We start from the raw sequence: 18,568 nt of genomic DNA, 5'->3' as shown, positions 1-18,568 counted from the left end.
ATTAACTGTTTTTATTATTATCAACAGTGAGCTAATGGACACATGAATTTCCCCTAGGGGATAAATAAAATATCTATCTATCGATCTATCTATCTATCTTGAAGAGACTGAATGAAGGAACATTCTCTAAAGTTGGATAAAGAAACAAATGAGACTCAGCAACGCTCTGGGAATCAACATTTTATTTTCAGTATGTATTTTTTTAACAAGTCAAAAGTTTGAGGTGCATAGTCATGAAGGGAGCATGAGCAACATGGTCACAACACAGACAAACAGCTGAACATTCAGAGAAAAGTTGATCCAGGAAACCTGGGGTTGCAGATTTGTTTTGTGTGTGTGATTGTGTTGAATGGACTGTACTGATGAAAGCAAAATATAGGAATTTGCTGCAAGATTTCAACCTACTATAAAGTACTATTATTTGTGTACCATTAGTGGAGTTATATAGCGTAAGATAAGATGTGTAGATATGAATTTGTTATTTGGGTTAAGATATAATTACATTTTCAGATGCTGGATGCGTAAAAAATATTGTTGAAATTGTTCAAAATGCAGGACTGCAGTGAGAAAAGGTGGAGAGGTCAGTCTCAGTCTGTGCTTATAATTCAAATCTGTAGCTAGCTAGCCTTGGTCTGTAAAATAATCTCTTTTAAGAGTTAGAGGAGGCAGTTTGCTAGGCTTGTGATGTAATATTGACACACAATATGTCACAATATGCATCATAGTTTGGCATTGCTAACAATAATTGTTTTCACCATTTTGTTAGCTATCTCAAAATTCTCACAATGGAAACAATTGCATTTGAGCCAAAATAAGAACATATTGCTCCTATTTAATCTCATTTATGTATAACTGTCTTGCATCAGGATTGTAGTAAAATTAACCTATTGCTCAACTAAACCAACATTAGATCAGTGGTTCGATCTTTTGATCTGTGTGGAATGTGGGAAGCAGAGAGCAGACGTCAGACTCTTGGCTTGGCAGTGTGAGTTTCAGCTGCTAGAAATACATAAGTAGTATAGAGCAATATCATATACAATTTAGTACTGAAATGCCATCAATACAGCTGAAGACCGTAATACAATATGTTTTAATAGTGTAAGTGTACAAAGTGAGTTGAGTGTCATTGTAATAGTGTCATAACAACAGCAGACATGAGACTCTTGGACTGGCAGTATGAGTTTCAGCCGCTCTGGCAGTAAGAGCAATACTAACTCTAAAGAATCATAGTGGTCAGTCAGAACTCTCAACACTTTGTTATTTTTGTGAAAAATGCGACTATCTGTGACTCTTTAAGCTCACTATAGCTGTCAACTAGGAGCCATTTCTTGAAGAATCCATGTTTCTACAAATTGTTTCATGTATCCTTTTCCTAATAGATTCTGTGTAAACGTATGCATTGTGGTTCACCCCATATTAAATGTAGTTAAAACACCAAATGGGCACAAGGATTAAATTATGCATATTTATAAACTAGTAGTTATATGTAAAGCGATCAGCATCAGTTTCAATACTATTTATAGACATACATTGATGTGTGAAAACTGTTGTATGATTGTATCACTCAGTTACATAAAATTATAGTTTTAGCTTTAGTTGTAACTGACACTGTTTTTTTCATTATGCAACCCTTAAAGTCTGAATTAAACTGCAATAAGCGCATGTTGTATGTCTCATCAGCTTCTGCTAGATGTAAGATTATTTGATGTGTTTGTCATTCACCACTGGGTGGCAGTCATTCTGTATTACTGTGCTCTACTGCATCCCTGCAGAGGAGCATTCGACACTGTTCAGGGCAGACTCAGTACTGCAGCAATCACTGCAAGCAGTTGGCTGACATCAAAACTCATGTTCGGTTCAGGGCAAAGATTTCTTGGAGAAAGACATGCAGGTCAGAATGTAGTGGGGAGAAAACAAAAATCTTATTTTAAAAGTTAAAACAGCCATTGCTTTTGGTGGTTTCATAACCCAGTACAATTTGATGGGGTTAAGAAGGCAGCCGTTCCACAACTGGATCTAGACTGCATTCATACATGAACTCAGGTAACATTATGCTATTTGTCACATAGATACTGTACCTTGGCCTTCATTAAAACAGAACATCACTCTTACGCCCTCCTCACATGCCTTTTGATATGGTGTTTTTTTTGTCACTTTGTCAGTAGTTTTACTTAAGGGAAATAAATCCATACGGTAAGAGCAAGTCATAGATCAGAAAGTCTTTCCTGAAACTGTAAGGCAGGGTTAATGGGCCTCACTCCAGAAAAACTGAAAAATCTGGTTAGGAGTTACAGACAAAAATGGGGACTAATGAATGTGTACTCACAAATATACATGTTATGCATCACAATCCCTACATGAAACCACCTATTTGCTATGTTATATCAGGGTTATTAGTAACAGACAGATCAACTCCACAGTATTGCTTTTCCCTACAGGAAGACTTTGGATGTACATATATACCCTCTTTACAGAGGGATTTGCACATGACTGGTTAGATGAGGAAGCAAGTGTGTGTGTGTGTGTGTGTGTGTGTGTGTGTGTGTGTGTGTGTGTGTGTGTGTGTGTGTGTGTGTGTGTGTGTGTGTGTGTGTGTGTGTGTGTGTGTGTGTGTGTGTGTGTAGTGCTTCCTTCCATATTCATAACATTCACAGTTTTACAACACAACAAGGATACTGTATCACTTCTAACCCTGCACAGTTACAATGTTAGTAGCTATTACAGGTTTCACTCACAGTTGTACATCACATATCAGATATTACCTCAGTTCTATGAACATTGATCCGCCTTGATCCCATTTATACCTAGCAATAAAATTCCAATTGAAATACACTTAAATTGTCCAATGGGCAACATTTGACACCAACATGTGGCCCATTTTAACCTGTGTTGTTTCATGCTTCTTAAGCATCTGCAATCTAATTACCTGAACCAATTCAGGATGTTGTCTGAGACACATTTTATTCAAATTGTTTTCAAGTAAATCCATATGTCTCTCCAAGCCAATAATGGCAACCAAAAGTCCTATCAGTCCATCACATAAGAATGCAAACCATGAAATTGTAAATCACAAGTGCCGAGAGGGACACTGGACATTGTTTGTCTTGAATGGCATTTTATAGGTGGCAAACAGCAGACAGATTTCAGTCAGGCTCTTTGGAACCCAGCTGAAATTTAGACGTGAAAAGGGTTGCAATATTTTTGTCACTCAGTTACATAAGATTATAATTTTAGTTGTATTCAACCCTTTATAGTCTTTATCAAAATTCAATAAGCACATGATGTCTCATCAGCCTCTGCTAGAGATTATTATTTGATGCATTTACCACTAGGTGGCAGTCATACCGTATTTACTGTGCTGTGATGTAGTATGATTACATACTATATCAGAATGTACTCTGTATATAAGTTTCATGAAACAACTAGGTGCACATGGGCCAATATAGACACAAGAACATTAGGACTATTTTCATAAATTTCCCATGAGCAGCTGTTTTGAGTTTTTGAATTTTGTCAGTGGTCTTTTAGCCTACTTGATTTTTGTGTATTTGGTCACATAATTTAGGTTTTTTCATATTAGGATGAATATGAAAATTCCATTACAGACATTGGTTATCAGAAATTGACTGTAGAGTTATCTTCGGTCAATACAAGGGAGTCAGAGGTGTTTTATAATGTAGCCTAAATCTCTAGCTCGTCTTAATGTATCTTCCATCTGCTCAGGGAATTTTATGCCAAGTGTAAATGGGATCTGATATAGATTGATCCAATGCCATTAAATCTGTCTAATGTAGATATATGAACTTAATGTCGATCCAACTGAGATACATTACTCCAGTGTAGATAAATACAACCGTACAATGAACAGTGCCTTGGACAGACAGAGTTGCCATCACAGCCAGTCCAGACACATCTAAAGTGCCTTATAACAGTTTATTGCATAATCTGATGTCTGTCATATTGCTTCCATTGAAAGCAAGAAGGGAAATGCTCTCCAGTACTAGAGGGCAGCAGGCTGACAGAAGTGAACACTTAGAAAAATAAGATAAAATCTTCCCATAGAGCTCTATTCCAGTGAGATAACATGTAGTCACACAATGCTAAAACCATTTTGACATAATGCTTTTGTCAGGTGCTCAGTCGAACATGACAAACAAAATTTGAAAATGTTGTTTTTTGTTAACTCTCGTAATATATTATAAAAGAACGATGACTGTGAAATCTTTCCCATGATTTCCTGTTTTGTGCAGCCACTCTGAACAGTGGTAAAGTGCTGTATTGTTTGTATGCAAGGCCAGTGTACTACTCTCTGGTATCAAACTGTTTCTTAGTATCTGAGTTACACGTGTAGGCATATATATGTGTGCGTATGTTTGTGAGTAGCTTTCAGCTGTCATAGCTATTCAAGCTATGTATACGGGTGTGGCGGATCATGTCTGCCAGCTTCACAGAAGTGACCTCTCATACTGAGAGTCACATAGAAAGATTCTAGTCTCCAATGGATATTTTAGCACTAAGTTCATCCCTGTTGACTTATCACAGGATTAAGTACAGACGTGATATTATAAAGACTTTGTTGACTTTTTCTTTTCTTGAACAAAATGTGATTACTGCTTAAATTTACTCTATATATAGTTTTCAATTTGTCAATTTACTCCCAACCACTCTCGGCTCCCACCAAACTCTTGAATAGTTAAGTTTTTAGTGCTAAGACACTAGTACTATTTAGAAATTCACAATAAACATCTTATAATCTTCAGCGCCTTACGTTTTTAAATACAGTCACAGCAAGTAGTTGTTGGTTGATCTGAACTCTGAACTGAGTGAAACACTGAAAGTATTGGCTGGTTGTAGAGGTGCACAGACCAAGACAGTTGGCAAAGAAAAATTACCTACTGGCCTATTAAGATATTCAAACATTCATTTTATAATAACACTAACACATTGTTTATTATTTTTGTAATGAATTAAAATATACTTTTTGGACAATATTTAACATATATTCCCTGACAGAGTCTTTACATTCTTTTGCAGTGATCTGTCCCAATGCTGTGCTACCTGTATTACAGAGGCTGTATCAGCGGACGTATTTGGACTCTTTAACATAATTAAAAATGCATGTGTACTGTATTGTTAAAGTGTTTTCGGTCATCAGAGCCAGTTAGAATCCGCATACAAATGTGGAAATGTAAAAGTGAATTGCTATCTGGAGAACCGCATATGTGTGTTGCTCTCCCCACTTACAGTATATCCTGCTGATGCGAACAAAGTGCCAACCTCATAAACTTCTCTGGCAGAGTTTATCAACTTGGATGATTAAAATCTAAAGATACTTAAAAGTTCTTCCGGTTTAGTAAGTGTAAAATGTCACCCTCTTTTTCCCACAAACACCTGCAGGCCATTAATCTAAAAGAGGAGTCACCTTTCAATCACCCTGACCTGGTTAAAGGGGTAAGAAAAGTTATAGCAGTGTTGGGAGGTGCTTATCAGGCATTGACAGAGCTTCAGTCAGTTGAGGTTGATGTGAAGGGTTAAATGGGGCCATACAAAGACACACATAAATGTTCCTGTACTGTGGTACTTGACAACATATACTTATATGACATTATATAAAATGCGGCACATGCTAAAAATGCATTGGTTATTAGTAAGAAGCAGCATGATTAAGTTCATTCCTTTCTATAGGGAGCTGGGTAGTCTGGGGATTGTCTTTGATGAGGGTGAGGGTTGGTAATATTTTTATAATTTTTTTGTGTTTTTATCCTCCCACCAGCAGAGGGAGCAGAAGCAGAACAGGCACCTGTGTTTCATCTAAAGCAAAACAATAAATCCTGTGCAGAACTGGATCCTTTTAGTCACCTAAGAAGGCAGCCCAGTTGTCAGCCTTAGCTTGCCAGTAGTTGATCAAAATCTGCTGTTAGCCGTTAATGAACCAAGCACATCCTGACAGTGTGTCAAACCTGGAACCAGCAGTAAACTTGATGAAGTTAAAGTTCAGGCTGGCATGGCAGAGATCAAGGTCAATGGTTAGATCAGATCAAAAAGATCCGGAAAACATAGCTTCAAAGACCTCTAGAAAGCCAGCAGTTTAGCTAGTTACTCACAAGAATAGTGAGCATGTAAATGTATATCTGTTAGTTTTCATTTGTCAGTGTCATTTGAGGGTTACAAAAAAGCATTTCAGCAGTTTTGTGCTGTTTTCCAGTTGACATGGCAGTTTATAGATTATGGTAATTCATCATGATATCAAAGTGTGCGTGTTGCCACTGGTCAGGATTGTTTGGGTTCAAGTTTGAATTGAAGTTGTGAATAACACCAGCCCTATACATTCCAAATTAAGCCTTATATATATATATATATTTATATATATGTAACACATGAGACTGATCTGTAGAGTAAGTGAATTTCTATAAGATGAAAAGCAAAATTTGATGACAGAGGCTGTACACTGTAACAAATGGGCTGCTATGTAAGTGAGGGAGTGATCCAGGCCTATGCACATCTCACACTTCCCAAATCTCAAGCATGATTTAAAAGAGACATTTACATGTTGTATTAGTTAGCCACTAGTAAGATAAAACAGTCCACTGTTAACAGCATTTCCTCTGAGCGTGTACATTTGTCTAACATATATACAAACATACAGACATACTTTGCATTTTGCTCATGCCTTTGGTGTCCCTTTGTTGTCCGCTTTGGCTCCTGAAAGTCCATTTTCTGTGTTGTCATTCCCTGAGGAGCTCACCAGGCACTCTTTACTGCAGGGCACAGAGAAACCAGAGGTTAAGATGTACACCTGTAATGGGAGGAACTAAAGAGTGATAAGTGCTCTATATATATACTGCAGGGATTTTGCATAGCCTGACCCTCATAGCCCCAAATAATAATCTTGTGTTGGACACAAATTGGGAATATGTAATTAAGATTTTACTTCAACACATGTCAAAGAAGTTAATTGAAAGCCTTACCATTCTCACATTATTAATAACATTTTGTATACTATATATGGATCATAGATATGTATGATATTTCATTAATAGATGTACTGAATGATTTGCAGCTCACTATTGACATAACAACTGTGATTGATGTGAAAAGACAAATAAACAGTATAAACAGTCTCGTTATTTCTGGCTGTTGTTTTATTAGCTGCAATCTTCACTGAGTAGTCAAACATTATTTTTATGATGGATTTGCAGCTATGTGAGTTAAAATTTTTCACATTTATAGCAAATATCCCTTTTCAACATGGCCAACAATAGTCTCATATTAACCAAATTAAGATGCCATTTTAATTTAGAAATGGCCATGAAACTTTTTTTCAATCCAAATAAAATCATAGTAGGCATTATCAAATTAAGACATTTGGATGATTCTATTTTTAGTCACATTACTGAAGATCATTTTGTACTCCTTACTGATCTGTGTCTCTCGTTGTGAGTTTTCACAGCTTGATGATGCAAGCTCTGCTGTCTGAGTTTACACTCACATTCGTATAAAGTAAGTTTCTGAAGAGTATGTTAATAGCCACTGTCACAATGTGACAGAAAGAAGACTCTGAGGTTGAATAAATGAAGGGAGCTGATGTTGTAACAAATTGTGAAAAGTGCTATTTTTGTCATTATTTCAGCAATGCTCTGTAGATCATAAGTGAGAATGAGTGGACTTGTTTGTAAACAGCGTTAAAAACTTTTTTTACTAATAATATTAATAGTCATTTTATAGATTAATAGTCACATTACTGCAGTTCACACTGTCATTTGTCACTATAACATTATTACTGTCATCAGTTCAGTTGGTCAACCCCGATAATTTACATAGAAACACAGCCAAGGACATAAAATTATCACAATATTTGAAATGAAAAAGTAAAAGAGCAAAGATTACTATGTACAGGTAGCAAGTATCAGCGGGAATATATTTGGTAACCAGCCTATAACTGTGCTTATGACCATAGTCAGGAATTTACTCACTTCTTCTCATCATCCTTCAGCAGGAAGTGAACAACCAAGGCCTTTATCACCATGACAATGATAACTAAGCCAATGACTCCACCCAGCACTGAGACAATGATGACTGTCAAAGTGTTGTCAACCTCCTTCACTGAAAAGAGAAGGGAAACACATTGTGAGAGAGAAAGACAAGGAGAGGGAGATGATGTAAACAATGTGGAGAAAGAGTTAACAAGATTGAGAAGACCTAGGTTCTGTGTCTGTCTAAGAGCATAAGCACTGTCATATAAAGTTGTATTTTTGTGTGCCAAGTGTATGCAAGTGTGTGTATCTGTCACATACTTTGGTCCACCACTATAAGAGTGAAGACAGCACTGTGGTTGCGGTTCTTCTCTTTTGGGTTTCTGGCGAAACAGATGTACTCTCCTTGGTCTTCAAAGGTGATGTTCCACAGCAGGATGGAGATGTTGTTGCTCTTTGAGGAGCCGACAAACTCCACACGTTCATGGTACACAAAGACCTTGGGCTCCACACCCTCCATAGGGATCTCTGCTTCACATAACTACACACACACACACACACGTTTGTACATATGTAGATATAAACAGATCAGTTATCTATGCTTAAATGTATCCAAAGCATCTCTACGTTGCTATTACAGGTGTGTGTGTGTGGGTGTGTGTGTGTGTGTGTGTGTGTGTGTGTGTGTGTGTGTGTATGCGTGTGTATGTGCATTGTACCCTCATCATGGTTCCATTGTCATTATAGTGCCAGTTGAAGTATAGGTTTTTGATGCCAATACAGGAGGAGTAGGTGCAGGGCAGCAGAACTGTGGAGCCATTCATTGCTTCAACTGTAGACACTTTACCTGTTGACACCTCCAGCCCACCAACACTCCACACACCTGAACCAAGAGAGAATGTAAACGGTGAAGAAAATAAACAGAACAGTAATAAACAGAAAGTAAAAGTCACAGTACAGCACCAACCCAAAACAACACGCTCTAAGCAGAAGTCAGCAATTATAGTTCGGGCTACACTGATTTCAAACCATTTTAGGACAAAAATGACAAAAGATAAATTAATGATTTTATGATGGGACTCTGGGTTATTGTCCAGCTAGGGTTGCTGTAAAAGATGAGTACAACTGAGTTGGAATTACAAAGTTAGCTTATGTTGCTTGAAGTTCAAATCATGAAATGACAACTTTCTTTCCTCCACTACTCCATTTTCATTTTAAATTATGATATCAACTAAATAAAAGATGCTGTTATCAGTTTTTTGGATTTTCTGAGTTGAGTTGAAACTCAAATTCAGTGTATGACTGATGATGCAGCCATCATTACCAGATTTGTATCCATTTAGAGAGACAGAAGTCTTGGTTCATTGCCATTAACTGTTTGGCCAGTTTAACAGAGGAATTTTTTCACTGTCACTGTTGCAGGATTTTGAAAGAAACTCTTTGGAGTCTTCTCCAAAGCATGAACTGTGGGATCCAAATTTAGAAAAAAACAAAAATGTATTTCATGCCAGACTATGTTTTTTTTGGCTAGATACACAATTGTGCAATTTGGTATGCAGTTTGTATAATGAAACACATTCATCTGATCAATGACTATGGTATATCTGCGGCATTATAATTATAAATATTAAAAAAAAACTGGTCGAAATGTCTCATTCTTCTGTCTTCTTCTGAAATTGTTATTGCGATGCCCACTTTGACCCACTCTCTGACTCTGACTCTGACTCTAAGGGCACCAGTTACGTCTCTTCTACTCTCTGCTTCTTCTGTTTGAGACTACTATTGTATCTTTCTGGCTTTACGTCAAAATGGCAGTTCTGTGCAAAATATAATGTCCTCATTTTTTATGCTGTTTCCAGGAAATCTAGAATCTCTTTCAGAGCCAAACAGTAGTTCTATTTGACTAGTTGACTTCCTCCTGTCTCCTCATGACATTTTGCATAGTTCCATAAAAATGAATTACACAATGCAGTGATTGAGTCAAGAAGAGGGAAGATGTGGAAAACATGTTACTGAGGAGAAAGTGTCACTGGATTTTGGGAGGGATTCAAGCTTCTTTTAAAATATGATACGATACAAATGTGCTACAATATACTTATAAACTTTGTAAGTATTTACAGCATTCAATAACTCATGAGTCACCAACTACAAATTTAAAACACTCAATACTAGAAACATGAGCACCTGCCCTCACACTGGTCTTTATAATCCATTTGACTTGATTTCACATGAATTCCTCATATATCTCAGTGTATCCAGCTCCTGTATGCACACCAAGCAAGGTGACCAGACTGTGTGTAACACTTAGATAACTGACCGACTGACCAGCTGACTGACTGAGAATGACTGAGAATGACTAACATGACGAACAAGCCAGTACTGACTGATCTATTTTAAAGCGTCGTTACCCTTAAACAGCCAGACAGAAATGTCCCCAAATCAAAACAAAAACATAAATCAAGTTTATTAGATAATATTACTGGTTTCCTGCGATATTGTTACGCAAAGCAGAAAACACATAGAAAGTGTTTAATTTCCAAAAGAGTGACAGCATGTCTTGTATTGGTATTTGGGTCTTGCTGGGCGGGTTATGTTGGTTTTGCAATGCCAGCTGGTGTAATTCCCAGATTGTTGCTCTGGTGTCTCTCACACACTTGGGGCCTATTTATAAATGCTCTCCTCCACACTGACCTGCTCAGGATCACATTGCACTTAGGCATGGTGCAAACAGCATTAGAGGACATGTATGCCTATGTGTTTCTGAAGGACTTACAACTATATAAGAATTTCGCACCACCTGTGTGTGAAGACAACAGTGTAATCCCTCTGGTCATTTTGGGTCAAATCACTGTTTACTGTTGCAGGTTAGGTGTTAAATGCTCTAGACACACTAATCAGTTTGGGTCACTCACTTTAAAAGTGGGATAAATTGACATTTTCAGACTTTTTTTTGACATTCTAAAATAGGTAAATTGAAGTTACTGTGATTATGTGGCACATTGCCAAGTGCAACTGTGGATACTAAAATATATATACAGTGGGGTCCAAAAGTCTGAGACCACTTTCCCATTCAAGCATATATATAAAATTGAAAAAACATCTCCAGTGTCAAGAATGTTACGAGTTGGGACCTAAACCAAGGAACCAGTATGTTGGAGCAAAAACTGGGCTAACTGAGCTAGCTCAAAAAGTAGTTATTTATAATTTACTGCAGTGTGTAGCAGACTCAGGGTGTTGTTCTATCAAAATAAATGTCTTATGGTAAGGGTGATGAGTATGGTTTGACCACTTAGAAGCTAGCAAATGGTAGAGAAATTGTATCATTATAACACAGCTGTTATAATTTTGTATAATCTCAGGTTATGACAGTACCAGGTATGTTTCAAATACACACACACACAAACACACATGCAAATCTGTAAATTCAAATTTGTGTGTGCAGCCATCCCTCACTTGGTCATCAAGTTCATTGCTAATTCAATTCTTAAGGATTTGGTGATTAACAGAGAAATGGTCGAAGACAACCAGATCTTAGAGATTACCTGTACTGTGTATGACTCAACTTTATAATGCCCAAGTGCAGAGTATATACAGTACATTATTTATCCCTGGTAGATATTTTACCATTTTCCAGTAAATATCAATTTGATGTGGCACTTAAGTGTTAAATCTCTGAATGTTCTATTAAAAGTACATGGTAAAAGGGCTATCAGTGTGTTTGGCTGTACTTTTTCTTTTTCATCATTTTCCTGAATTTGCTCCTGCGTCTCCTCAGTCTCACCCCTTCCTCTCGTCTTCTAAAATCTGATATTTTTACCTCTCCTCTGTTGTCATCTAGACTTGTCTCCTTTACTTTCAGTAGCAACCGAGGCCACTTGGGTTCTGCTTGTTCTTTTCTGTTTCTGGTTTTGCTCTCTTTTAATGGGCTCTTACTATGCTTTTTTTTTTCTTTTTCACAGCACTGGGCACTCTCTCTCTCTCCTTCTACTCAATCTTTCTGTCTCTCTTGCACTGAAAACTTGTTCCTCTGGGACGCTACAACTAAATAAGAAGAGGAGAGATGTGAGGAGCCACTGTTCATGTTTGTGTTTATTTATTTTCTGTGGGACAGTGGTTGATTCAGTGACAGCTCAGAGGGTTGAGATGTTTCCTGTAGTTTGCTACTTGCTGGAATCCTTTCAGTGCCTTTTAAACTCTGAGCAAAGTACAGTAATTGCCCTCTGTCCATAATTAGTGGAACAATGCCAGCGAGCAAGGTTAGTGACCAAGTGCATGATGATCTTTTACATATCTGAGAGGAACCCCCCCCCCCCCATGCCTAGAAATAGATTTCACACCTCCCTCGTTTCACACCTCTTCTCTCTACTATCCCTTTTCTCTCCGCCCCCTTCCTCTTCTCTGCTCTTCTTCTATCTTAAGAGTTTATCCTGACAAAACCCACAGATTCACATGCTCCAGTAATGTCTTATGCTAGTTATGTATGCATGGTTGTCTTTGTATGTGTGCGCATGTACTTGTGTGTGTGTATTTGTGTTTGTGTGTGTGTGTGTTTGTGTTTGTGTGTGTGTGTGTGTGTGTGTGTGTGTGTGTGTGTGTGTGTGTGTGTGTGTGTGTGTGTGTGTGTGTGTGTGTGTGTTTGTGTGTGTCTAACATGAGGAATAGGTTGGAATGTCTGATATTTTTAGCTCAACTATCAAATATCTCTTTGTCCCATTTGGGAAACATCAATATCTGAATCACTGATGGGAGAAAAGGCAACTGACTGTGTGTGTGTGTGTGTGCCTGTTTGTCCTTGGCTGACTGTCAAGGTGAGGTGTTTCTTTTTTTTTTTTTGATAAGTAGGCCAGAGATTGAGGGGTTAATGTATTTCTGAGTTGAACCCATAGAGAACTGGCGAGGACACTGTTACCTCTATGAGAGAAGAAAGGGAGGCAGAGAGAGAGAGAGAGAGAGAGAGAGAGAGGGAGGGAGAAGTGATGGGAGGGTTGGGGGAGAAGGGAGGAGGAGAATATAAGAGAGATGAATGGGGGGGGCAGGTGTAACGGAGGAGGTAGAATGTGTAGGAAGTGATGGAGGGGGGTCACTAGGGAAGAACACAGGGATGGATAGGGAGAGGTAGAGGAAGTGAGATGTCCTCTCCAAGGTGAATGAGTGACAGCAGGGCAGAGAATTACAACAGCAGCTGAGTAACTCAATCGACAGAGCTGCGGGTGTTGGTGGAGAGGGTGGGGGTCACGTTCACACTGCGCATACACATACGGATACACACTTACGTAATATGATCCCCACATAAACAGGTGACAACATGATGACCACATCTACATGCCAGCTACTGGCAAAATATTACTGGTATTTGCTGAGTTACAACCTGGACTGCTCTACAACTGTTTGCCTCATTGCTTGTTGTATCACAGCTCCTACTTTATCTGCTGTTTGTTGTTTATTCTCTGCTGCACAAGCCATTATATTTATATATGGCAACAAGGAGTGAGGCTAGGGAAGGTGGAGAATATTACAGTAGTTTTATGTCAGGGTTGAAGTGACAGTTTTTCTGTGCGTTTGCATGTCTCAGATCTTTTTGGATTGCTGATCTTTGTTTTCTGAGGGGGATCTGTTATAATGAGGGTTTGTGACGTCATCGACATCTCTACATGTCTAATGCAAATAAGGAGTGATACTTTGAGGATGAACAATAGTTCCAAGGTCATAATCTTGGTCTTTGGATGTGGCAAGTTACGGTTATTTTTCACATACATGTATCATATCTCTAATTGTTGTGGCAGCTTTAAATTACTGCAATGAAAGGGTTTATTGTTAAGTAGTTTAAAAGGCAGAACTTTCAGTAATAAATGAAAGATTGCTGATTTTCAGTGTATTTTCCTTTCATTCCACATCTAGCTTTAAATGGGACTTTGTTTCACTCGTGTTTTTTCCTGGCTTCATTTCTGTTGCCAAAGGGTCTGTTGAGAGAGATTGCTGCAGTGTTTCTGGCAAAGATTATAGAAGTCTAGGAAAATAATTCAAGAAGAGAATCAGTTGTGCATTTCTATGCAGGCATGAAATGTCAACAGATGTGTAATGTGCATATACAGATAAATAACCATATGCTGTCTAAAATAGAATATAGGACATTGCAGAATAGGATATGAAGAACAAAAAGTGATGTTAAGTGCTATAATACTGGAGAGTGCCACAGCAGCGATAAACTGGAGGTCTTGAATAGTGATGGGAATTCATTATGACAGCATAACATAGTGGACATGATAATTAAGTAACAAACCACAGTACTGCAAAGACTGGAATGACAGTATATAAAACAAATCAGAGCTAATGAATAGTTATTTGATTGATGCCCCAAGATGGCTGCCAAAGCATATTTGATGGTGTTCAGTATTAGTTTGGTCAACGGTCTTTAGAAGATCAATACAAAAACAAGGGAATGATGATAATTGATTGACAGTAAGGAAGGCACCACAGTTGCTGCCACTGGGACCTGGATTGTTTTTGGATCAGAATTTTCAGATCTAGATCTGAATTGGAGTGTGTTCCTGTAAAACACAATCAGCACACTAGAGACTGATAACTTTCACACCAGTGACTAAACTCTTATTTATTTATTTGGCTTTGTTATACCTTGTTTGTCCAGCTTAAAATGAACCCATATTACTATACAGGACTGTGACATCTTTTAACTTTCTGGATTTGTGTTTGTTGTTTTACCTTTGAAATTAGATTTTATTAACTTGCCTCAGCTGGATCGAATGCATCAGAATTTACCAGACCTTGCTGCAATTAAGTCGAAAATAAATGGTGACCTACTAATTACAACAGCAACTATCCCAAGGGGTAAACAACACAACTAAAGACACAGATTGACAACTCCACAGTATCCTAACAAATCATTTTCAAAAAACAAATTTTGGTGTGGCAGAATTTGCTGAATAAAATCCAGTAAACCCTAAAATCTGGAACATGGACCAATGTAGATTGACCTGCTCAGGATTACCAGCTTCATAAAACTGACCCTTGGTATGACTTACATTACATTTTTCTCACATTGAGTGCATGCTGTAATTTATCCATCGGTAATTGTAAATTTTTATCATCACTTTTATTATTTTTGTACTTTTTAATAGCTGTTGGGAATGGAATATATATAAATAATATAAATATCAATGCCAAATTTTTTCAACATGCAACTGTAGTAAGATGCTTTGGGAAGAAAAACACTGACAGGAACTAAAGTTGTATTTTACATTAGGGTATAAAAGTACTGTTATGCACATCTTTTTATAGCTTTTGAATAATGGCCACTCATGCTTATAATATGAGGTCAGCATAGTCTAAAGTCGTGCTCTGCAGCCAATCGCAAAACATGATCGACTGTAAAGCTATTTGTCTGATAGTTAAAAAAATAATGCCTCATATTCTTGTATGTATGATATTTTATTAACTGACATTTCAAGATAAGTTCTACTGACATTTCAACACAATGGTTTTACCCATCCTAAATAAAGCATAATGTCAAAATGTTACTGGCAAAATGGCACAGAAAATGACAAGATGGTGTTGGATTTTGCACTTTTCCTGCACTTTTCTCTGTGTACGACCTAGTGCCCACATCCTATGTATTTTTCTGTCTTTGCTGAATAAATATTTCATGGTAAACATTTGTCTTATTTTACATGCTCATCATTAATGTTTAATCCTTAAAAAGTAAGCAGATTTTTCCTCATGTGAGGGTTGTACAAGCATTTAGTGTGTGATAAGCTGCAGACAGACGGGTCTTACCGGAGGCCATTGTGACAAATGCTGTTTTGGTGGGAGTTACTCCTGAAAATGCTCAGTGATCTGTTATCTAGACCTTCCTTTGACCAATGTGTAACCCTAATGACTTTTATCCATCTAAATTGCTTTGATGTGGGGCATGAACTGGTTTCTTAATGTCCTGGTTGGACAACATAAACAATGTGAATTTTACTGGTAGCTGTGGCTAAATATTTGTGGAAAATGTGGCAGTGAACAATTCAAAAAGCAGAAACCTATTTTGTTTCATTTGAGGTTAATTCTATCACTGAAATATCATAATATGATGTAGTTCACCTAGGGGTGGCACTGAAATGAAGTACCTCACATACTCCCGTTGATCTTGTTTTTGTGCCATAAAGCTCAACTCTGAACTGTGCTAAGTTTTCAAACAACTGGGCTCAAGGAAGAAATTTTGTGATGTGGGGGCACTATTGGGCACTACAACAAAATCAGGGAGTGTATGAGCAAAAGCACAGATCACCACTGCACCACTACGTCACTACCAGTAATAGTACCACCACACATACGCACGCACACACACATACATGGGCTGTAGCTCCAACAAATATGTTTTTATGTACATTCAAACCAAAAGTTTTTCTGCATTATATTCTCTCAGTTTTATTCATCTTCCCCTTGAAAAAGGCACCTCATTAAGTGCATCCATAAAGAGAAATCCAGCTCAGCAACCAGATATCTAACATGTCCAAGTTCAGATCGGCCGAGGGTTGAATGTTATTGACCTTGATGCCCTCAGTACAGCAACAAGTAAACATCAGCTGTGACATCACCACACATTTTAGCCTTCAGGTGTGGAAAGAGAATGATGCCTCATCATTGTTGAAGCAGAGAACAGCAGATGTTTGTATGGAGCAATAAAAAAATATAAAGCTATGGATTTACCATGACAGCAATGAGCCACCCACTGAGATGGGCATAAAAAAAACACTGAAATAAAGGGAGCAAAAGAGGAAGGTGTAGAGGACACAGAAACTAGTTTAAATGTGAAGACAATTTAAAGGATTCACCCAACCACGAGCTGACATGAAAGCATTTAACAGAGGCATAGAAGAACAATATTCTGGTGTAATGTAGCCATATAGTGGAAGAGTGAGGAATGACAGGGCAGCTTAAGGTATAGAGAGAAGTATAACTCACCAAGCAGCAGTGCAACTGCCAGACCAGCATGTAGTAGATCCCCTGATCTCAGCCGACCAGAGACACTCGAACCGGTGCTGTCCACTGACGCCATGACACCCCCTGTCTGTCTGTCTGTCTGTCTGTGGTCTTGTCTGTGTCTCTGTATTTATATATTGTGTGTCTTTGTCAATCTGTCCCCCTTTCTGCTAGTCTGGTCAGCTTGAGCCGTGTCTAATCTAATTTGAATGTGCGTGTGTCTCTGTGTGTTTGTCTCATGTGTCCCTGGAGCAAGGTGGGACACTGAGCTGTGCAGCTGAAGGCAGAGTCTGAAGTCCCGCTCCCAGTCCCTCCCTCTTCTCTTCTGCACTCTGTCCCAGGAATGAACAGCGGGAGGAAGTGCAAAGAGGGGAGGATAGATTCCTTCGGGGAGCCCTCTCCCGTTCAGTCGTTCCCTGCACTGCACTCTGGCAGCCAAGGAAAACGAAGGAAAAGACAGAAGAATGCAGCAGCTGAATGAAGAGTGCAGGCTCTCTGTCTTTCTGCCTCCCTCCCTTCCTGTCCTCTGTTGCTGTCTTTGGCAGACTCAGTGGCTGATTATCCAGCAAAGCAGAGTGTGAGGCGAAAGGCAGAGAGGAGAAGCGAGGCAGAGCAGGAGCGGCGCAGCAGCAACAACCAGGGAAGCAGGCTGGCCAACAAACCCCTCAGGGGGAGACATAGGCTGGAGGGGGGAGGATAGCACACGAGAGGCACACAGGGATGCTGGAGAAGAGCCAGCAGCCAGGCAGAAAAGCAGAAAACGCGTGTCTCCCCAGCCGGCACAGGGAGGAATGAGCAAGAGAGGTACTGCAGAGGTAGAGATGAGGAGAGTGAGTGAGAGGAGGAGATAGAATGGAATGGGGTGGGGGGTGGGGGGGCGATAACTGCTGTCACATGCACGTACAAACACATATTGCACGCACAAACACATATGCACCCAGCACAGTAAGGCTGAGTCAGCCTTACTCAAGAGGGTCTCTGAGTCGGACACAGGCTGTGTGCTTCACCCATACCATAACCCCCTGTCTTTACTGCATCCTTTAGTCCTGTCTCCACTTTCTTGCTTCTATCATTTCATGCTTCTACTAAAACCTCCGTAGTCGTAGGCTAATGCATTGGCAAGATTGGATCTTGATCAAATGACTCATGTTTTAACTCTCTCCTTCCCTTTTCCCTCCTCAGTTGAAGAACTCTGTTTTTTGGAGGGTAAAGGTTATACTGTCGAGTTTGATATAGAAAATTCTACCTTGTTACTAATTCTTCTGTCATCCCTACACATAGTTTATTGTACCTTTAAATTGTGATTGGCATAAGACTTCCTGTAAAATAATTGGAATGTTAGTATGATTTGCATGGTACAATTGATTAAAACAGAACTAGCTGTTACTTTCACAGAGTGTCTCAAAACTTGATGAATCCATTTTGATACTACAGACTTTTTACTTTTCATACATATCTCTGAGATTTCAACGTTGCCACATGACTTTTGTCTGATGCTCAGTAGGTGCAAGCCAAACAAGACACAGAGGGCCCAGACAACTCAAGTTCAGCCTATCTTACATCATCTGTTCATAAAATCTGTACAATGAACAAAGGTTACTACACAATAG

General features: G+C 38.7%; 1 protein-coding gene across 1 annotated transcript; it reads right to left on the bottom strand.

Annotated features, from left to right (window-relative positions):
- Positions 1-167: 167 nt before the first annotated feature.
- scn4ba (sodium channel, voltage-gated, type IV, beta a) lies at positions 168-17,774 on the bottom strand. The gene is made up of 5 exons (XM_056373901.1): positions 16,941-17,774; positions 8,693-8,856; positions 8,295-8,514; positions 7,974-8,103; positions 168-6,758 (listed from the first exon to the last, which is right to left on the bottom strand). The coding sequence occupies exons 1-5, from the start codon at positions 17,032-17,034 to the stop codon at positions 6,665-6,667; spliced, it is 702 nt and encodes a 233-aa protein (XP_056229876.1). The 5' UTR covers positions 17,035-17,774; the 3' UTR covers positions 168-6,664.
- Positions 17,775-18,568: the final 794 nt, after the last annotated feature.

The sequence above is a fragment of the Seriola aureovittata genome, chromosome 4 (genome assembly GCF_021018895.1).
Source record: "Seriola aureovittata isolate HTS-2021-v1 ecotype China chromosome 4, ASM2101889v1, whole genome shotgun sequence".
NCBI classification, from domain to species: Eukaryota; Metazoa; Chordata; class Actinopteri; order Carangiformes; family Carangidae; genus Seriola; species Seriola aureovittata.
The sequence above is the reverse complement of the archived record's forward strand: the minus strand, read 5'-3'. Positions and strand labels throughout refer to the sequence as shown.